At 44.0% G+C, this 21,472-nt stretch overlaps 1 protein-coding gene across 6 annotated transcripts in view; it reads left to right on the top strand.

Annotated features, from left to right (window-relative positions):
• POU2F2 (POU class 2 homeobox 2) overlaps nt 1-21,472 on the top strand; it is a 189,115-nt gene that overhangs the window by 48,690 nt on the left and 118,953 nt on the right. For 5 of the 6 annotated variants that reach the window (XM_072113749.1, XM_072113745.1, XM_072113744.1 and 2 more), the window contains exon 1: nt 19,409-19,868. The exons of the other annotated variant lie outside the window; for it this stretch is intronic. In XM_072113749.1, the coding sequence (XP_071969850.1) occupies nt 19,772-19,868 (97 nt within the window). In that variant the 5' untranslated portion in view covers nt 19,409-19,771. Of the gene's footprint in view, nt 1-19,408; nt 19,869-21,472 lie in introns of those variants that run through there. 6 annotated transcript variants of the gene reach the window in all.

Genomic DNA, 21,472 nt, shown 5'->3' with positions numbered 1-21,472 from the left:
CTCCTACAATCTGATTTTGGATTTATTTGATTAATTAGGGTCCTGTGAACGTGGCCGGATCAATTATGTGCAGGTCCAAGTCCTAAACATTTAGTGGAAGGCGACAGTCGTGTGCGTGACACGGCCGCCCCTGCACCGTCATCAAGTGTTCCCTTCCATGGGGAGCCGCAGGAGAGTTACCACAATGTGCTGCCCCATGCATATTTCTCCAAATGATTTGCCTGCTAAGGGGATTCTGGGTAAATGGTGTCACCCCCCCTGGTGCACGGGGGGTCACAGGCTCAGTGTGACGGTATGAGAAGTGTCAGGACTGATACATGGGATGTGCATGTTACCCGATGTTATGGCCGCACATCACAGGGGGACCTCGCCCATCACTGCTGAGCGTGCATGTGGGGTCACTACATCCCCATACCCTGAGGGACCCCTGTGCCTGCTCTCCCCAGGAGGCTCCGATGTGCCCTGACAGCAGTTATACAGGGCAATAAGAAGTCATTACATCTCCTCACCCCAGAGTGGGACTGGAAAGAAAGGAGAAATAGCATGCAAAGAAATACAAATCCTCCTCCTGTTTTGTGATTAAAAATAAGGAAATTAAATTAAGGAAGTAATTAAAAAAAGGATGGATATGTATGTAAATATCTATTTGTTGTGGCTGCATTGTAACCATTCATATTATATGTTATTATTCACCCCACCTGGGGAACACTTACAATAACTAACAGGAAATAAGAGGAAAGCGCATCTCACCCTGCAAAAACCAAACCCTCAGCAGCTCCATTAATACAGCCGCAGCTCGGTACATTCGGGGTACAATGGACCCCCGTTCTCATTGATCCATGAATGGCCCACAACGAAGACTCCTCCAATCAGCAACTTTAACTTGTGACTGGAGAAGGTTTTCAAAATCTGTAATAGGCTATTTTTTTATTTTTTCACATTGCCCCTTACCTGGACGAGTGGCACGGTATGAGGGCTGGTATTTTGTGGGATGGGTTGTATTTTTAGTTGTAGCATGTATTGGCCCTGGTGTCCCGGTTATCCGTTTTCTTTTCTATAATGCACGGAGCAGTGTTATAAGTGTCAGGATCCTGTGCTTGTCCCATTGATCTGTGGAATAATCCGATACTTAGAAAATGAAGCTACTGTAATGATTCAGCGCCAGGAATAATGCGCTCAGTACCTTGTCTCCTCACTGTGCGGCTCATGTCGGCCACGCTGGTTCTGTGGCTCCACAATCCGCTGCCACGACACCAGGAGGTTTCATGGTACATTATAACCCACAACCAACTCACATCCCAATAAGATGTACATTTCCTAGGCTATAACAGCATCAGACCTGAGCATACTCCACCCCTTACCATCACACCCATCATCCACAGCATACTCCACCCCTTACCATCACACCCATCATCCACAGCATACTCCACCCCTTACCATCACACCCATCATCCACAGCATACTCCACCCCTTACCATCACACCCATCATCCACAGCATACTCCACCCCTTACCATCACACCCATCATCCACAGCATACTCCACCCCTTACCATCACACCCATCATCCACAGCATACTCCACCCCTTACCATCACACCCATCATCCACAGCATACTCCACCCCTTACCATCACACCCATCATCCACAGCATACTCCACCCCTTACCATCACACCCATCATCCACAGCATACTCCACCCCTTACCATCACACCCATCATCCACAGCATACTCCACCCCTTACCATCACACCCATCATCCACAGCATACTCCACCCCTTACCATCACACCCATCATCCACAGCATACTCCACCCTTTACCATCACACCCATCATCCACAGCATACTCCACCCCTTACCATCACACCCATCATCCACAGCATACTCCACCCCTTACCATCACACCCATCATCCACAGCATACTCCACCCTTTACCATCACACCCATCATCCACAGCATACTCCACCCCTTACCATCACACCCATCATCCACAGCATACTCCACCCCTTACCATCACACCCATCATCTGTCTTATCTACAGGCAACACGGCCTCCTGATACATGGACATAACATACACCATGTATACACGCAGGCTATCCACGTACATACAGGGGGACATGCGTATTCATACATGAAGACATACATCCACAACAGACATCTAAGATATAAAGACAACAGTGCACACACACATGTGTATAGCTACATACATGAACATCCAGACATGCAAACACGTGTACATAGAGAGATGGGTACACATGCACCCACAAACATACACAAGTATATAGATCCCAGCATGCATATATACTAATACAACATGCACATACATAGCCACACATACTAAAGCACATACATGGACACATACAAGAACATACATAAACATGCACGTACATGAACATATATACATAACATACACAACATGCACATACATGACCATACATATACAGGCAAAGTGGACATATGGCCACAGATACATATACAATGACTGTACATGCATATATATAGTTACATACACTTGCTTGTACATGCATATATATAGTTCCATACACTTGCTTGTACATGCATATATATAGTTACATACACTTGCTTGTACATGCATATATATAGTTACATACACATGCTTGTACATGCATATATATAGTTCCATACACTTGCTTGTACATGCATATATATAGTTACATACACTTGCTTGTACATGCATATATATAGTTCCATACACTTGCTTGTACACGCATATATATAGTTCCATACACTTGCTTGTACATGCATATATATAGTTACATACACTTGCTTGTACATGCATATATATAGTTACATACACTTGCTTGTACATGCATATATATAGTTACATACACATGCTTGTACACGCATATATATAGTTACATACACTTGCTTGTACACGCATATATATAGTTCCATACACTTGCTTGTACACGCATATATATAGTTCCATACACTTGCTTGTACACGCATATATATAGTTCCATACACTTGCTTGTACATGCATATATATAGTTACATACACTTGCTTGTACATGCATATATATAGTTACATACACTTGCTTGTACATGCATATATATATAGTTACATACACTTGCTTGTACATGCATATATATAGTTACATACACTTGCTTGTACATGCATATATATATAGTTACATACACTTGCTTGTACACGCATATATATAGTTCCATACACTTGCTTGTACATGCATATATATAGTTACATACACTTGCTTGTACACGCATATATATAGTTACATACACTTGCTTGTACATGCATATATATAGTTACATACACTTGCTTGTACATGCATATATATAGTTACATACACATGCTTGTACATGCATATATATAGTTACATACACTTGCTTGTACATGCATATATATAGTTACATACACTTGCTTGTACATGCATATATATAGTTCCATACACTTGCTTGTACATGCATATATATAGTTACATACACTTGCTTGTACATGCATATATATAGTTACATACACTTGCTTGTACATGCATATATATAGTTACATACACTTGCTTGTACATGCATATATATAGTTACATACACGTGCTTGTACATGCATATATATAGTTACATACACGTGCTTGTACATGCATATATATAGCTCCATACACTTGCTTGTACATGCATATATATAGTTACATACACGTGCTTGTACATGCATATATATAGTTACATACACGTGCTTGTACATGCATATATATAGTTACATACACGTGCTTGTACATGCATATATATAGTTACATACACGTGCTTGTACATGCATATATATAGTTACATACACTTGCTTGTACACGCATATATATAGTTCCATACACTTGCTTGTACATGCATATATATATAGTTACATACACTTGCTTGTACATGCATATATATATAGTTACATACACTTGCTTGTACATGCATATATATAGTTACATACACATGCTTGTACATGCATATATATATAGTTACATACACTTGCTTGTACATGCATATATATAGTTCCATACACTTGCTTGTACATGCATATATATAGTTACATACACTTGCTTGTACACGCATATATATAGCTCCATACACTTGCTTGTACATGCATATATATAGTTACATACACTTGCTTGTACATGCATATATATAGTTACATACACTTGCTTGTACACGCATATATATAGTTCCATACACTTGCTTGTACATGCATATATATAGTTCCATACACTTGCTTGTACACGCATATATATAGTTCCATACACTTGCTTGTACATGCATATATATAGTTACATACACTTGCTTGTACATGCATATATATATAGTTACATACACGTGCTTGTACATGCATATATATATAGTTACATACACTTGCTTGTACACGCATATATATATAGTTCCATACACTTGCTTGTACATGCATATCTATAGCTCCATACACTTGCTTGTACATGCAAATATATAGCTCCATACACTTGCTTGTACACGCATATATATAGTTACATACACTTGCTTGTACATGCATATATATAGTTCCATACACTTGCTTGTACATGCATATATATAGCTCCATACACTTGCTTGTACATGCATATATATAGCTCCATACACTTGCTTGTACATGCATATATATAGTTACATACACTTGCTTGTACATGCATATATATAGTTCCATACACTTGCTTGTACATGCAAATATATAGCTCCATACACTTGCTTGTACACGCATATATATAGTTACATACACTTGCTTGTACATGCATATATATAGTTCCATACACTTGCTTGTACATGCATATATATAGCTCCATACACTTGCTTGTACATGCATATATATAGCTCCATACACTTGCTTGTACATGCATATATATAGTTACATACACTTGCTTGTACATGCATATATATAGTTCCATACACTTGCTTGTACATGCAAATATATAGCTCCATACACTTGCTTGTACACGCATATATATAGTTACATACACTTGCTTGTACATGCATATATATAGTTCCATACACTTGCTTGTACATGCATATATATAGCTCCATACACTTGCTTGTACACGCATGCACCTTATATGAGGATGAGGCATTTGCTGTGACTGTCACAATAATATTCTCCTAATAATCTGTAAGTATTGAGATGTATCTGGAAGGATGATATTGTGGTAAAGGGTTAAGCCGGGCTGCCGGGTGTATAGTGGGTGTTAATGAGTGTCTGTGGTGAGTAATGGCGGCTTGTGGTCACCCTCGCACCATTATTGATGGCAGCATTACAGCAGATGCAGTACATGCGGCCCCCCACAGCCGGTGCGGCCCCCTCTCCCCTGTCATCAGGTTTGGTGCAGGGCGATGCTGCACATAAATCTCCCCCCATCCGCAGAGAAGGAGCCCCCCATTACCCCCGGGCAGCCTTGTTTTGGGGCTCTCAGCGTGCCGGCTCCGGGAACACGTGGAGCACTTCCTCGCTTCTAATTGTTTTGACTTGGAATCGGCAAGGCGATTAAAGAGCATTGATTTTCTCATACTTACCACATTGATTTTTAAATTTCCTATTGATTCCCGCTCTAAATCTCTGTTTAAACAAGTCCTCACTCGGGAGATGACAAGATCTGATTAGCCCAAGAGCCCACAGAGCCCACAGCCCTTAACCCTTCCCCTGCCGCTGTACACAGCCCAGCGCTGGGCATTGGGTGGCAGCGCGGAGGAGAACGGGCTGGTGCCGGGCAGCGAGGACAGAGCCGAGTACACAGGAGACATCAGCCAGGAGCCCACATCATACATCACAGGAAGGTCACATAATACATGTGACACAGGATGATGCCAGGACTCCCTGACTACCCCCGATACTCCCCATACACAGCCCAGCGCTGGGCATTGGGTGGCAGCGCGGAGGAGAACGGGCTGGTGCCGGGCAGCGAGGACAGAGCCGAGTACACAGGAGACATGTCCGGATACATCAGCCAGGAGCCCACATCATACATCACAGGAAGGTCACATAATACATGTGACACAGGATGATGCCAGGACTCCCTGACTACCCCCGATACTCCCCATACACAGCCCAGCGCTGGGCATTGGGTGGCAGCGCGGAGGAGAACGGGCTGGTGCCGGGCAGCGAGTACAGAGCCGAGTACACAGGAGACATGTCCGGATACATCAGCCAGGAGCCCACATCATACATCTCAGGAAAGTCACGTAATACATGTGACACAGGATGATGCCAGGACTCCCTGACTACCCCCGATACTCCCCATACACAGCCCAGCGCTGGGCATTGGGTGGCAGCGCAGAGGAGAACGGGCTGGTGCCGGGCAGCGAGGACAGAGCCGAGTACACAGGAGACATGTCCGGATACATCAGCCAGGAGCCCACATCATACATCCCAGGAAGGTCACATAATACATGTGACACAGGATGATGCAAAGACTCCCTGGCTACCCCCGATACTCCCCATAATGCATCCAGGCCACTGTCTGCACCTGTATGACGGCTCCTTCCCATGACATAGTTTGGTTTATTGTACAGTCAGATGCAGTGGATGTCCGGGGTCGGATGGGCAATGTACTACGGCTGTCTACCAAGCATTATGGAGCGGCCCCTGCTTGTACATGACATCGGGTCAGTGCTCTGGATGGGCCGATACATTATCCGGATCACAGTATGGACCTGCTATGGTACCACAGTCACTACAAGCCTCGTCTTCTTCTTCTCCATCATTTTATGGACAGATATCACCTGCGATTTATGGAGTCTCCGAGGCTCGTAGTGATGGAGCATTGGATTGTCTTGATTATTTTGTAGACAGGAGCACAGGAGTCTCCATCACACGCTACAGAACCTTCCCAATTATATATATACACTCAGCGGCCACTTTATTAGGTACACCTGTCCAACTGCTCGTTAACACTTAATTTCTAATCAGCCAATCACATGGCGGCAGTGCATTTAGGCATGTAGACATGGTCCAGACAATCTCCTGCAGTTCTCCCGAGCATCAGTATGGGGAAGAAAGGTGATTTGTGGCCTTTGAACGTGGCATGGTTGTTGGTGCCAGAAGGGCTGGTCTGAGTATTTCAGAAACTGCTGATTTACTGGGATTTTCACGCACAACCATCTCTAGGGTTTACACAGAATGGTCCGAAAAAGAAAAAACATCCAGTGAGCAGCAGTTCTGTGGGCGGAAATGCCTTGTTGATGCCAGAGGTCACAGGAGAATGGGCAGACTGGTTCGAGCTGATAGAAAGGCAACAGTGACTCAAATCGCCACCCGTTACACCCAAGGTAGGCAGAAGAGCATCTCTGAACGCACAGTACGTCCAACTTTGAGGCAGATGGGCTACTGCAGCAGAAGACCACACCGGGTGCCACTCCTTTCAGCTAAGAACAGGAAACTGAGGCTACAATTTGCACAAGCTCATCGAAATTGGAAAGTAGAAGATTGGAAAAACGTTGCCTGGTCTGATGAGTCTCGATTTCTGCTGCGACATTCGGATGGTAGGGTCAGAATTTGGTACAACAACATGAAAGCATGGATCCATCCTGCCTTGTATCAGCGGGTCAGGCTGGTGGTGGTGTCATGGATCCATCCTGCCTTGTATCAGCGGGTCAGGCTGGTGGTGGTGGTGTCATGGATCCATCCTGCCTTGTATCAGCGGCTCAGGCTGGTGGTGGTGGTGTCATGGATCCATCCTGCCTTGTATCAGCGGGTCAGGCTGGTGCTGGTGGTGTCATGGATCCATCCTGCCTTGTATCAGCGGGTCAGGCTGGTGCTGGTGGTGTCATGGATCCATCCTGCCTTGTATCAGCGGGTCAGGCTGGTGGTGCTGGTGTCATGGATCCATCCTGCCTTGTATCAGCGGGTCAGGCTGGTGGTGCTGGTGTCATGGATCCATCCTGCCTTGTATCAGCGGGTCAGGCTGGTGGTGGTGGTGTCATGGATCCATCCTGCCTTGTATCAGCGGGTCAGGCTGGTGGTGGTGGTGTCATGGATCCATCCTGCCTTGTATCAGCGGGTCAGGCTGGTGGTGGTGGTGTCATGGATCCATCCTGCCTTGTATCAGCGGCTCAGGCTGGTGGTGGTGGTGTCATGGATCCATCCTGCCTTGTATCAGCGGCTCAGGCTGGTGGTGGTGGTGTCATGGATCCATCCTGCCTTGTATCAGCGGCTCAGGCTGGTGGTGGTGGTGTCATGGATCCATCCTGCCTTGTATCAGCGGCTCAGGCTGGTGGTGGTGGTGTCATGGATCCATCCTGCCTTGTATCAGCGGGTCAGGCTGGTGGTGGTGGTGTCATGGATCCATCCTGCCTTGTATCAGCGGCTCAGGCTGGTGGTGGTGGTGTCATGGATCCATCCTGCCTTGTATCAGCGGCTCAGGCTGGTGGTGGTGGTGTCATGGATCCCTCCTGCCTTGTATCAGCGGCTCAGGCTGGTGGTGGTGGTGTCATGGATCCATCCTGCCTTGTATCAGCGGCTCAGGCTGGTGGTGGTGGTGTCATGGATCCATCCTGCCTTGTATCAGCGGGTCAGGCTGGTGGTGGTGGTGTCATGGATCCATCCTGCCTTGTATCAGCGGCTCAGGCTGGTGGTGGTGGTGTCATGGATCCATCCTGCCTTGTATCAGCGGCTCAGGCTGGTGCTGGTGGTATCATGGATCCATCCTGCCTTGTATCAGCGGCTCAGGCTGGTGGTGCTGGTGTCATGGATCCATCCTGCCTTGTATCAGCGGCTCAGGCTGGTGGTGGTGTCATGGATCCATCCTGCCTTGTATCAGCGGCTCAGGCTGGTGGTGCTGGTGTCATGGATCCATCCTGCCTTGTATCAGCGGCTCAGGCTGGTGGTGCTGGTGTCATGGATCCATCCTGCCTTGTATCAGCGGGTCAGGCTGGTGGTGGTGGTGTCATGGATCCATCCTGCCTTGTATCAGTGGCTCAGGCTGGTGGTGGTGGTGTCATGGATCCATCCTGCCTTGTATCAGCGGCTCAGGCTGGTGGTGGTGGTGTCATGGATCCATCCTGCCTTGTATCAGCGGCTCAGGCTGGTGGTGGTGGTGTCATGGATCCATCCTGCCTTGTATCAGCGGCTCAGGCTGGTGGTGGTGGTGTCATGGATCCATCCTGCCTTGTATCAGCGGCTCAGGCTGGTGGTGCTGGTGTCATGGATCCCTCCTGCCTTGTATCAGCGGCTCAGGCTGGTGGTGGTGGTGTCATGGATCCATCCTGCCTTGTATCAGCGGGTCAGGCTGGTGGTGGTGGTGTCATGGATCCATCCTGCCTTGTATCAGCGGCTCAGACTGGTGGTGGTGGTGTCATGAATCCATCCTGCCTTGTATCAGCGGCTCAGGCTGGTGCTGGTGGTGTCATGGATCCATCCTGCCTTGTATCAGCGGCTCAGGCTGGTGGTGGTGGTGTCATGGATCCATCCTGCCTTGTATCAGCGGCTCAGGCTGGTGGTGGTGGTGTCATGGATCCATCCTGCCTTGTATCAGCGGCTCAGGCTGGTGGTGGTGGTGTCATGGATCCATCCTGCCTTGTATCAGCGGGTCAGGCTGGTGGTGGTGGTGTCATGGATCCATCCTGCCTTGTATCAGCAGTCAGGCTGGTGGTGGTGGTGTCATGGATCCATCCTGCCTTGTATCAGCGGCTCAGGCTGGTGGCGGTGGTGTCATGGATCCATCCTGCCTTGTATCAGTGGCTCAGGCTGGTGGTGGTGGTGTCATGGATCCATCCTGCCTTGTATCAGCAGTCAGGCTGGTGGTGGTGGTGTCATGGATCCATCCTGCCTTGTATCAGCGGCTCAGGCTGGTGGCGGTGGTGTCATGGATCCATCCTGCCTTGTATCAGCGGGTCAGGCTGGTGCTGGTGGTGTCATGGATCCATCCTGCCTTGTATCAGTGGGTCAGGCTGGTGGCGGTGGTGTCATGGATCCATCCTGCCTTGTATCAGCGGCTCAGGCTGGTGGTGGTGGTGTCATGGATCCATCCTGCCTTGTATCAGCGGGTCAGGCTGGTGGTGCTGGTGTCATGGATCCATCCTGCCTTGTATCAGCGGGTCAGGCTGGTGGTGGTGGTGTCATGGATCCATCCTGCCTTGTATCAGCGGCTCAGGCTGGTGGTGGTGGTGTCATGGATCCATCCTGCCTTGTATCAGCGGCTCAGGCTGGTGGTGGTGGTGTCATGGATCCATCCTGCCTTGTATCAGCGGCTCAGGCTGGTGGTGCTGGTGTCATGGATCCATCCTGCCTTGTATCAGCGGGTCAGGCTGGTGCTGGTGGTGTCATGGATCCATCCTGCCTTGTATCAGCGGGTCAGGCTGGTGGTGGTGGTGTCATGGATCCATCCTGCCTTGTATCAGCGGCTCAGGCTGGTGGTGGTGGTGTCATGGATCCATCCTGCCTTGTATCAGCGGGTCAGGCTGGTGGTGGTGGTGTCATGGATCCATCCTGCCTTGTATCAGCGGGTCAGGCTGGTGGTGGTGGTGTCATGGATCCATCCTGCCTTGTATCAGCGGCTCAGGCTGGTGGTGCTGGTGTCATGGATCCATCCTGCCTTGTATCAGCGGGTCAGGCTGGTGGTGCTGGTGTCATGGATCCATCCTGCCTTGTATAACGGGTCAGGCTGGTGGTGCTGGTGTCATGGATCCATCCTGCCTTGTATCAGCGGCTCAGGCTGGTGGTGCTGGTGTCATGGATCCATCCTGCCTTGTATCAGCGGCTCAGGCTGGTGGTGCTGGTGTCATGGATCCATCCTGCCTTGTATCAGCGGCTCAGGCTGGTGGTGGTGGTGTCATGGATCCATCCTGCCTTGTATCAGCGGCTCAGGCTGGTGGTGCTGGTGTCATGGATCCATCCTGCCTTGTATCAGCGGGTCAGGCTGGTCGTGCTGGTGTCATGGATCCATCCTGCCTTGTATCAGCGGGTCAGGCTGGTGGTGCTGGTGTCATGGATCCATCCTGCCTTGTATCAGCGGCTCAGGCTGGTGGTGGTGGTGTCATGGATCCATCCTGCCTTGTATCAGCGGGTCAGGCTGGTCGTGCTGGTGTCATGGATCCATCCTGCCTTGTATCAGCGGCTCAGGCTGGTGGTGCTGGTGTCATGGATCCATCCTGCCTTGTATCAGCGGGTCAGGCTGGTGGTGGTGGTGTCATGGATCCCTCCTGCCTTGTATCAGCGGCTCAGGCTGGTGGTGCTGGTGTCATGGTGTTGTTGCTGCCCATGTCCATCCCTGTATGAGCACAATGTACCCTGTAACATCTGATGGCTACTTTCAGCAGGATAATGCGCCATGTCATAAAGCTGGAATCATCTCAGACTGGTTTCTTGAACATGACAATGAGGTCACTGGACACAAATGGCTCCACAGTCACCAGATCTCAATCCAATAGAGCATCTTTGGGATGTGGTGGAACGGGAGATTGGCATCATGGATGTGCAGCCGACAAATCTGCGGCAACTGTGTGATGCCATCATGTCACTATGGAGCAAAATCTCTGAGGAGCTTCCAGCACCTTGTTGTATCTATGCCACGAAGAATTGAGGCAGTTCTGAAGGCAAAAGGGGGTCCAACCCGTTACTAGCATGGTGGACCTAATAAAGTGGCCGGGGAGTGTATGTATATATACAGCATATAGTGGACACCCCATACCCCGTGCCTAATAATCTGACACCTTACACAGTAGTCGTCATCACGGCCCAGAACATGAGCATCTTACAGCTCAGCTCCTAAAGGTCCAGTCTGCTGCCCTCACAGGGGTAACTACTCACGGCTCCCACCCTTATACCCTCTGACCTAGGGATCAGCATGCCTCATACCGTGTCTCCTCTCTGTGTCCTCTGATAGGACGTGGACTTTGGTGCAGTGGATAATCTCGTGCGTTCTTCTATGTGGTGTATTGTTGTGTTCCTGATGCTTAACCCTTCCCCGGCCATACACCTGATGTCCTCGCTATATTTCTGCCTCGTCTTCCCTGACCTCATTTTTTTAATATCCCTTCCACCAATCCCATTTATTTCTGATGTTTAAGACAAATCTTTGATCTTTGTTACTTTTGTGTTTTTCATTCGGGTTATCTCTCTGTAAAGTGATATAAATGTTCCCTCTTATCAGTGGATTTTGCTGCTCCAAGCATATTGAGCGATTCTGTGCTTGTAGAAATGACACAAAGGCGACGCATGTCCCCAAAAATTCCCTAAATACCATCAGGACATTATATATCAGTTATTATATTCAGTCATTATATTATATACATCAGGACATTATATATCAGTTATTACATAGTCATTATATTATATACATCAGGACATTATACATCAGTTATTACATATAATCATTATATTATATACATCAGTACATTATATATCAGTTATTATATTCAGTCATTATATTATATACATCAGGACATTATATATCAGTTATTACATATAATCATTATATTATATACATCAGGACATTATATATCAGTTATTACATATAATCATTATATTATATACATCAGGACATTATATATCAGTTATTATATACAGTCATTATATTATATACATCAGGACATTATATATCAGTTATTATATACAGTCATTATATTATATACATCAGTACATTATATATCAGTTATTACATAGTCATTATATTATATACATCAGGACATTATATATCAGTTATTACATAGTCATTATATTATATACATCAGGACATTATATATCAGTTATTACATAGTCATTATATTATATACATCAGGACATTATATATCAGTTATTACATATAATCATTATATTATATACATCAGTACATTATATATCAGTTATTATATTCAGTCATTATATTATATACATCAGGACATTATACATCAGTTATTATATTCAGTCATTATATTATATACATCAGGACATTATACATCAGTTATTACATATAATCATTATATTATATACATCAGGACATTATACATCAGTTATTACAGTCATTATATTATATACATCAGTACATTATATATCAGTTATTACAGTCATTATATTATATTATATACATCAGGACATTATATATCAGTTATTATATTCAGTCATTATATTATATACATCAGTACATTATACATCAGTTATTATATACAGTCATTATATTATATACATCAGGACATTATATATCAGTTATTATATACAGTCATTATATTATATACATCAGTACATTATATATCAGTTATTACATAGTCATTATATTATATACATCAGGACATTATATATCAGTTATTACATAGTCATTATATTATATACATCAGGACATTATATATCAGTTATTACATATAATCATTATATTATATACATCAGTACATTATATATCAGTTATTATATTCAGTCATTATATTATATACATCAGGACATTATATATCAGTTATTACATAGTCATTATATTATATACATCAGGACATTATATATCAGTTATTACATATAATCATTATATTATATACATCAGTACATTATATATCAGTTATTATATACAGTCATTATATTATATACATCAGGACATTATATATCAGTTATATACAGTCATTATATTATATACATCAGGACATTATATATCAGTTATTACATAGTCATTATATTATATACATCAGTACATTATATATCAGTTATTACATAGTCATTATATTATATACATCAGGACATTATATATCAGTTATTACATATAATCATTATATTATATACATCAGTACATTATATATCAGTTATTATATTCAGTCATTATATTATATACATCAGGACATTATATATCAGTTATTACAGTCATTATATTATATACATCAGTACATTATATATCAGTTATTATATACAATAACTATATTATATACATCAGTACATTATATATCAGTTATTATATACAATAACTATATTATATACATCAGTACATTATATATCAGTTATTATATACAATTCTTATATTATATACATCAGTTATTATATACAATCATTATATACATCAGTGCATTATATATCTACTAAATATACTGGTTAGTGTGTAATATATTATCTATTATAATCAGTATATTATATATCTGTAATAACATATCATTAGTATTATTATATATTGGTGATTACATAGGATAAGTACATTATATATTGGTTATATACAATCACTAGATTATATACCGTCAGTGCATTATATATTAGTTATTACATACAGTCATTATATTATATACATCAGGACATTATATATCAGTTATTACATAGTCATTATATTATATACCCCAGTACATTATATATCAGTTATTATATACAATCATTATATTATATACCCCAGTACATTATATATCAGTTATTACAATCATTATATTATATACATCAGTACATTATACATCAGTTATTACAATCATTTTATTATATACATCAGGACATTATATATCAGTTATTATATACAATCATTATATTATATACATCAGGACATTATATATCAGTTATTATATACAGTCATTATATTATATACATCAGTACATTATAAATCTACTAAATATACTGTTGAGTGTGTAATATATTATCTATTATAATCAGTATGTTATATATCTAATAACATATCATTAGTATTGTTATATATTGGTGATTACATAGGATAAGTACATTATATATCGGTTAATACACACTATTATTTCATAGTTACTACGTACTGTTAGTATATTAATAATTATATACCATCAGTATCAGCATCTTATATTTGTTACTACATATGATTAGTATGTTGCTTACAGTGGGTATTATATGTCGTGATTACTTATTATATACCATCAGTACATTACATCCTATAAGTGTCTAGAATAATTCTACATTGTACAGGCCATAGACCTGATATATGGTTTAGTATAAAGTGCAGGATGAAGCTGCCGGAGCGGCTCGTTTGGAGCAGTACACAGAACCTGGGCCAGACGGACCTGATACACACAGATGATATAGATCACGCTCCCTTATAACCTCTGACCTCCAGATTCTACCCGGTAACAGCGGACAGCGCGGGCGAGCACATCCCTCAGCAGGCGATGGCCAAGATGACCGATAGGGAGTAGTCCCAGGGTGTACGGGTATATACACCGCCTGCACTCCTCTCCCTCCCTAGCCCAGGGTCTTGGCCTGCAGGCTAGCACTTTATCTTCCGTCTACATGGAACTACTTTATCTCCTTACACTATACGTATGATAAGTGTGTGTAGTACCATCACATAATGTACATCCTCCGCCCTGCATGTTCCTATAATGAGCCGGGAGCCATTATACATCGCCCTGTAATAAGTGGCGCCTTGTATATACGTCTCCATGGATCGGATTGTGATAATAATCTATTGCGCTGTATATATCTGCGTCTATCTGCTCTCCGGCTGTCACACACCCGACCATTGCAGGAATTCATAGGAAGATATTTACACAATCCCTGCGTCTTCCTCGTGATGTCTGTAATATACGCAGTTTACGTGGATTTTATGAAGAACAGAAATTATAAAACGAGCAAATCTATATATTTCATGTAGTAAAAGTGAAAGATTGTGTAATTCCTAGCGGTTACCCCTCAATTAACCTTCCCTGTGTGAGGAGGCAGGGAAGGGGTTAACCCGTGGAGTGCTGGCCATCCCCTGCCGGGCATTCGGGAGCGCAGTGTGGCTGTGTGCAGGCTGCTCTATGTTTCTGTCCTTTGTGTGTGTACACGCCGGGGTGATGGGATAAGAAAAGAATGAGACCCCACACAATGGGACGCATCCCGGAGCCCCTGGCAGGGTGTGCGTCTGTGTGTTAATGATTACTGCTCACCCTCATTGTGTCTGCGGGGACTGCACGCAGCGACTTGTGAAAATTAGTGTTAGGTCATTGTGCGTCCACGCGCAGACGCCCCTCCAAGGCTTCCAATACACGGACATGCACAGCTCGTATTTTGTATTACTTATTCTAGAAAGATAAAGAGGGGACCGGACAGCGGCGTCCACCTCCACGTCCCACCTACCTACCTACCTACCTGCCGCTGCCGCCGTACATACAACTTTTCATCTTTAGCCGAGACTTTTCCCCTAACATTAATGAATCCTGCACGTCCCCCAACACTTCTATCCGGCAGGTTGTCCTGGCGACACTTTTTGGGCTTTTTTAAAATTCTTTCTATAATGTATTTTATTATTAGGATATAAAAAATCTTCATACCTGAAAAAATAACAATAATAAGACAAAAAAATGCTGAAATAAATTGTACAATCTGCAGATCTTAAGCAAATGAATAAAATCTAGAATTTATCTGAAGTTAAATGTCCCCAAAATGTATATTAATACAAGAAACACAGCGATACATGTAAAAATAGACAATAATATATATCCTGCTCCTCTGTACATATATATATATAATACAAGGCTTTATGTACTTCATCCCCTCATACGCCCATCTATACAGTGTATATCCTGCTACTATGTACATATATATATATATACAAGGCTTTATATACTGCATCCCCTCATACGCCCATCTATACAGTGTATATCCTGCTCCTCTGTACATATATATATATATACAAGGCTTTATATACTTCATCCCCTCATACGCCCATCTATACAGTGTATATCCTGCTCCTCTGTACATATATATATATATACAAGGCTTTATATACTTCATCCCCTCATACACCCATCTATACAGAGCCCCAGTGTGTATCATGCTTTATCCTGGGTTATTTTGTAGCCTTTTATAATTCCCTGTGTCTTATCCCCCCTCTGCCTATGGAAATAGCGCAGTGTATATATATAATCCTGTATAATGTATGACTATAGAGGGCTGGGGGGGCTCGTACATATATTTAAGCCTTGGCTCATTGTGCCGCACCATTTCACGGCTCGGTTGGAAAGGGGAGACTAGATAGAAGTGTCCATGTTATTAAAATCTTTTGACACTGAGGTCACCCCCTCCCCCGCTCCTGCTGTCCCTGATGCTTTATATATATCGTAAAAAAAAACCCATATATGTGCTCGAACACGGAGGGAGAAACAAATCGCTATTTGCCCCTGAATTTCTCCTTCCCCATCACCTTCTACCTGAGCGCGTCTTATATTATTATTATTATTATTATTATTATTATTAGTGGTTTTTTCTTTGGGGTCTTACATTTTTGCTTTGAATTCACATTTCTAATTATTTTAGCCTTTTCTTGCTCTTTCCTGCGTCACTTCTTCTCCGTCCTTCATTCTCCGGTTTCTCTAGAATCTTCGTTTTTCGATTTGTCCTTTAAATGTTTCAGTTATTATTGTAGAGTGAAGATCAGTGATTGTAGCGCAGATTTTATGGAGCAATTGTGTAATTGTCACATTGTAAAGATTTTCGTTACTTAGTTTTATGCTGCAGATAATTCATGGAGCTGCAGTATTTGCCTCTACTTCACTTTTGTAGATTTCTCTTTTTTACTTTTTGAGGAGTTTTTTTTTGTTGTTTTTTTAATTTTACTGTGACGTTTACAAACATTGAGGGAACGGAAGAAACTGATTTAGATATTTTGTAGTGATAATTCCTTATTCTTGTTGCGCGTCTCCTGATGACAGGGCGCAGTATATGATACAATGTATCAGACAGACTATTTCTATATCCATCAACCTCAGGATTGGAGCCCTGGACTGGTAATAGCAGGACAATGAGTCCGCAGCGTTACTTATATCACAGCCTTTTAAGTTACAAAAATACACGACAGGAGCCACTTTCCAAAGCTCAAATTTAAGAAAAAATGGGGGGGAAAAAAACAAGCGGAATAAAGCAACGAGTGCAAATCGCGAAACTGCAAAAATTGGGGGTAAAAGAAGCAAAATAAAAAGAGGAGGAATAAGGAATAAATGTGATTGTGATGATAGATGTGACCGGTCCTGGGGGAAGGACCAGAAGACAGGACAGAGCAAGGTAATGGGGCAGGAGGGGCATTAGGGGCAGGTGGAAAGGGGTAAATACAGACGAGGAGGAGAAGATGGAAGACACAGGCGTCTTATACCGGTCTATGTATAAGAAGATACAACAGATATAAAGAGGATTTGTGATTAAGTAAGAAAGACACATAAAGAGAAAGAAAGAGGTAAAGCCGCAGACAGGTGAACTAAAAAGCAGCGAAGGAGGGATGGAGAGAGACAGAGGGTAAGAGAGAGGCAGAGAGCCGTGTCTGGGGGGAGGGGATGCAGTATCGATCCATGCCGCTTCCATCATTTTGTGACACAGAATGTCAGATGTGCTGAGGTCCCTTTAACTCCTTCCCTTCCAGTCCCCCCGCCCGCGCCCCCTCAATCACTTCGTACCAGCCGCTCGATGAAAGAATTGATTTTCTTTTTAGCAACTCAAATGTACTTTGTAATGAATTAACTCCCGTCCCTGCACGCCGAGGATCGGAGCGAGGGAGAGGGAAGCGAGGGAGAGCTAATGAGAGGCCGGCAATGAAGGGATATTGGGAAGGGAGGCAGGTGAGAGAGGGGAAAAACGGGGGGAAAAGACGCGATTGTGGGGTACAGGAAGAAAACAGCCGCTTCTGAAAATGGAAGAACGGAACCGGCAACAAAGGTGATGAGAGAGGAAAGAACAGGTGGAAGGATGTGGGGATCCGGGACGACCAACATGGAAGCACCAAGGAGAGGCAGCGGCGACTACAGGGACTAGCAAAAGTTACAGAGGAAAACAGGTGGGAACAGAGATAAAGGGCAGAAGAAGAAGAGGAGGAAGAGATGTGGAAGATTACAGGAATGTGGAAGAGGTCCTGGAAGATATGGAAGAAGACAGGTGTCAGACGTGTATTATACAGCGACTATTACTGTTACCCCATATACCCAGCGCCGGGATAAGAGCGCGGCTTCCTGTAGTGACTTTATAGGAACAAGTGTAGACATTGGGTGGAGAGGATGGGACAGCCGTGAGCCGGCATGGGACAAGGCGTGCGTGCCGGCCACAGACAGCATGGGACAATACGTAGCAGCGTGACACAGTACGTAACAGTGCGAGACAGCAGGGTACAATGTGAGACATTGTGAGATAGCGAGACCCCCATGAGTGTCACCTGTCACCTTACACCATGTTCTGTATGTACGGAGGAGGGCTTACATTAACCCCTTCACTGAGGGGTGTGCGCCTCATTACATGACACCCTTTGGCATAGAATGGGTGCCCGGTGGCGGGGGGAGGAGCCCCTGCGTTTAGCCTGTGCTCTGTCCCCGCTCTCTCTTGGAAATCTCCATTATTCCAAGGGAAATAATTCCTTTTGTGTGCATGGAATGGACCTCGGGAAGGAGGAGGGGGGGCAGCAGTGGACGGAGTGGTGGGGGATAAAGGGGGGAGCGAGAGGTGGCCAGAAGGGGAGGGGGGACCCTGGGCATCAGGGGGGAGGTCTGTGAGGGACGGAGGGGTCGCTTATACAGCTGTCATCAGACAAGGGAGAGGGGAGGGAGAGAAGGGAGGAGATATTGTGAAGTGTAAGATGGAATAGCCGGGACTCGCAGGCAGTGTGTGCTGCTGTGCAGGGGGGGCCTTGGATGCGTGGGGGCCATATTGTAAAATTAACCGGCTCCAGAGAGAGAGAGGAGGAGAGCCAAAGAGAAAATACCAACAAAAAAGACTTTATCCGGTGAATGCACATCCGAGAGGTGGAGAAGACGTCGCTATCCCCTGGACCGCGCTCCACACGCACACCCTCACGGCTGCCCTGCACAACACACACGGACAGGTCGTGTAGCCTCTCCATCATCTGCCCCCCACCCTCCAGCATCGCACCGCATCGCACCCTGGCCTAATTCATCGGGTTATGAGAGCTGCCTGCACGCTGCTATGTTTGTTCCGCTCTCCGTCCCCTTTCTGTTTCAGCGAGCCGGCTCTGAACACACATGGCCCTTTAAGTCGCCTCTGTCCCTGGCAGGTGCTGACGGTAAGCTACATCAGGAGAGGCAGGCAGAGTGTGCCTCGCTGCCAGAGCCCGCTGCTGCCTTTTATTCATGTTTGTATTGATCTCTGGCTGTCAGAGGCAGCGGATTCAGCTCTTCTGGTCGATAGACAGGGAAAAAAAAAGAGAGAGGGAGAGACCAGAGCTCCATTTACAGACACCGGGATGTTTAGAAATTAGTGGAGAGATTTTAGGGGGGAAGAGACCCCCACACTTACCTGCTCCATTGGTTCCCCTTTATTAGACCCCCCCACACCCACAGAAAGATTGGGCAATGGGAGTTGTGTGGAGGTGTCTCCCCCTCTCCTGGTGTGGGAGTTCCAACCTTTTAGAATAATTAAGGCTTATTAGTTTAATTGGGAGAGGCGATGGGTGGGAGGACAGGAGGGGCGCCAGCCGCCAGCATAGCAGTAGCAGCGGGGGAAATAATCTTACATGAAATGACAATATTTAGCGTTCCCCATCCGTATCGGCCACGTTGTCACCTTGTTCCTGCCTCCCGCAGCCGCAACACTTAAACTTTACTTATTCATGCGGGTGCACCCCAAGTTGTGGGAGCAGCTCTGCGGGGGGCGCGGGGCTCATCATGTGCATGCGCTGTTATTATTTACTGCAGGATGTATCCCCCCCCCCATGTATAATTTGTAGTAATGTTCTGCTTTACAGATTTGGACTGTTTTATCCTTATTTTCCCTCAGGTGCTCCTCACATTGTGTAATGTAGTGTCTGGGGACCTCTGGGGTGTCCTCTCCTAATGTGTATTCACGGGGAGAGCTCCAGATTACTGCTGCTAAATAGTTCCTGGGCAGCGCGTTATGTACATGAATACAAGTTCATTATCAGCGCTGTATACACGTCCCCAAAGTTATAGTCCTTATATCCCCTGCATTATACCCCGAGATTATACTATAGCACACGCACCATGTGTCTGCAGGGTGTATATACTGTGTCATCATCATTATTATTATTATGTATATATTATATTATCTGTATTTATATTACTAATTGTAATTATTATGAGTCATCTTACAATTCTGCACTAGGCCTCTGTGGTTTAATATGTATCCATCATCTCCTATCTATCTATCTATCTATCTATCTATCTATCTATCTATCTATCTATCTATCTCCTATCTATCTATCTATCTATCTATCTATCTATCTATCTCCTATCTATCTATCTATCTATCTATCTATCTTATATCTATCTATCTATCTCCTATCTATCTTATATCTATCTCCTATCTATCTATCTATCTATCTTATATCTATCTATCTATCTCCTATCTATCTATCTATCTATCTATCTATCTATCTCCTATCTATCTATCTATCTATCTATCTATCTATCTCCTATCTATCTATCTATCTTATATCTATCTATCTATCTCCTATCTATCTTATATCTATCTCCTATCTATCTATCTATCTATCTATCTATCTATCTCCTATCTATCTATCTATCTATCTATCTATCTATCTCCTATCTATCTATCTATCTATCTATCTTATATCTATCTATCTATCTCCTATCTATCTATCTATCTATCTATCTATCTATCTATCTATCTCCTATCTATCTATCTATC

This window comes from Engystomops pustulosus, chromosome 6, assembly GCF_040894005.1.
Source record: "Engystomops pustulosus chromosome 6, aEngPut4.maternal, whole genome shotgun sequence".
NCBI classification, from domain to species: domain Eukaryota; kingdom Metazoa; phylum Chordata; class Amphibia; order Anura; family Leptodactylidae; genus Engystomops; species Engystomops pustulosus.
Note: the sequence above shows the minus strand (reverse complement) of the source record. Positions and strands in the feature narration are given on the sequence as shown.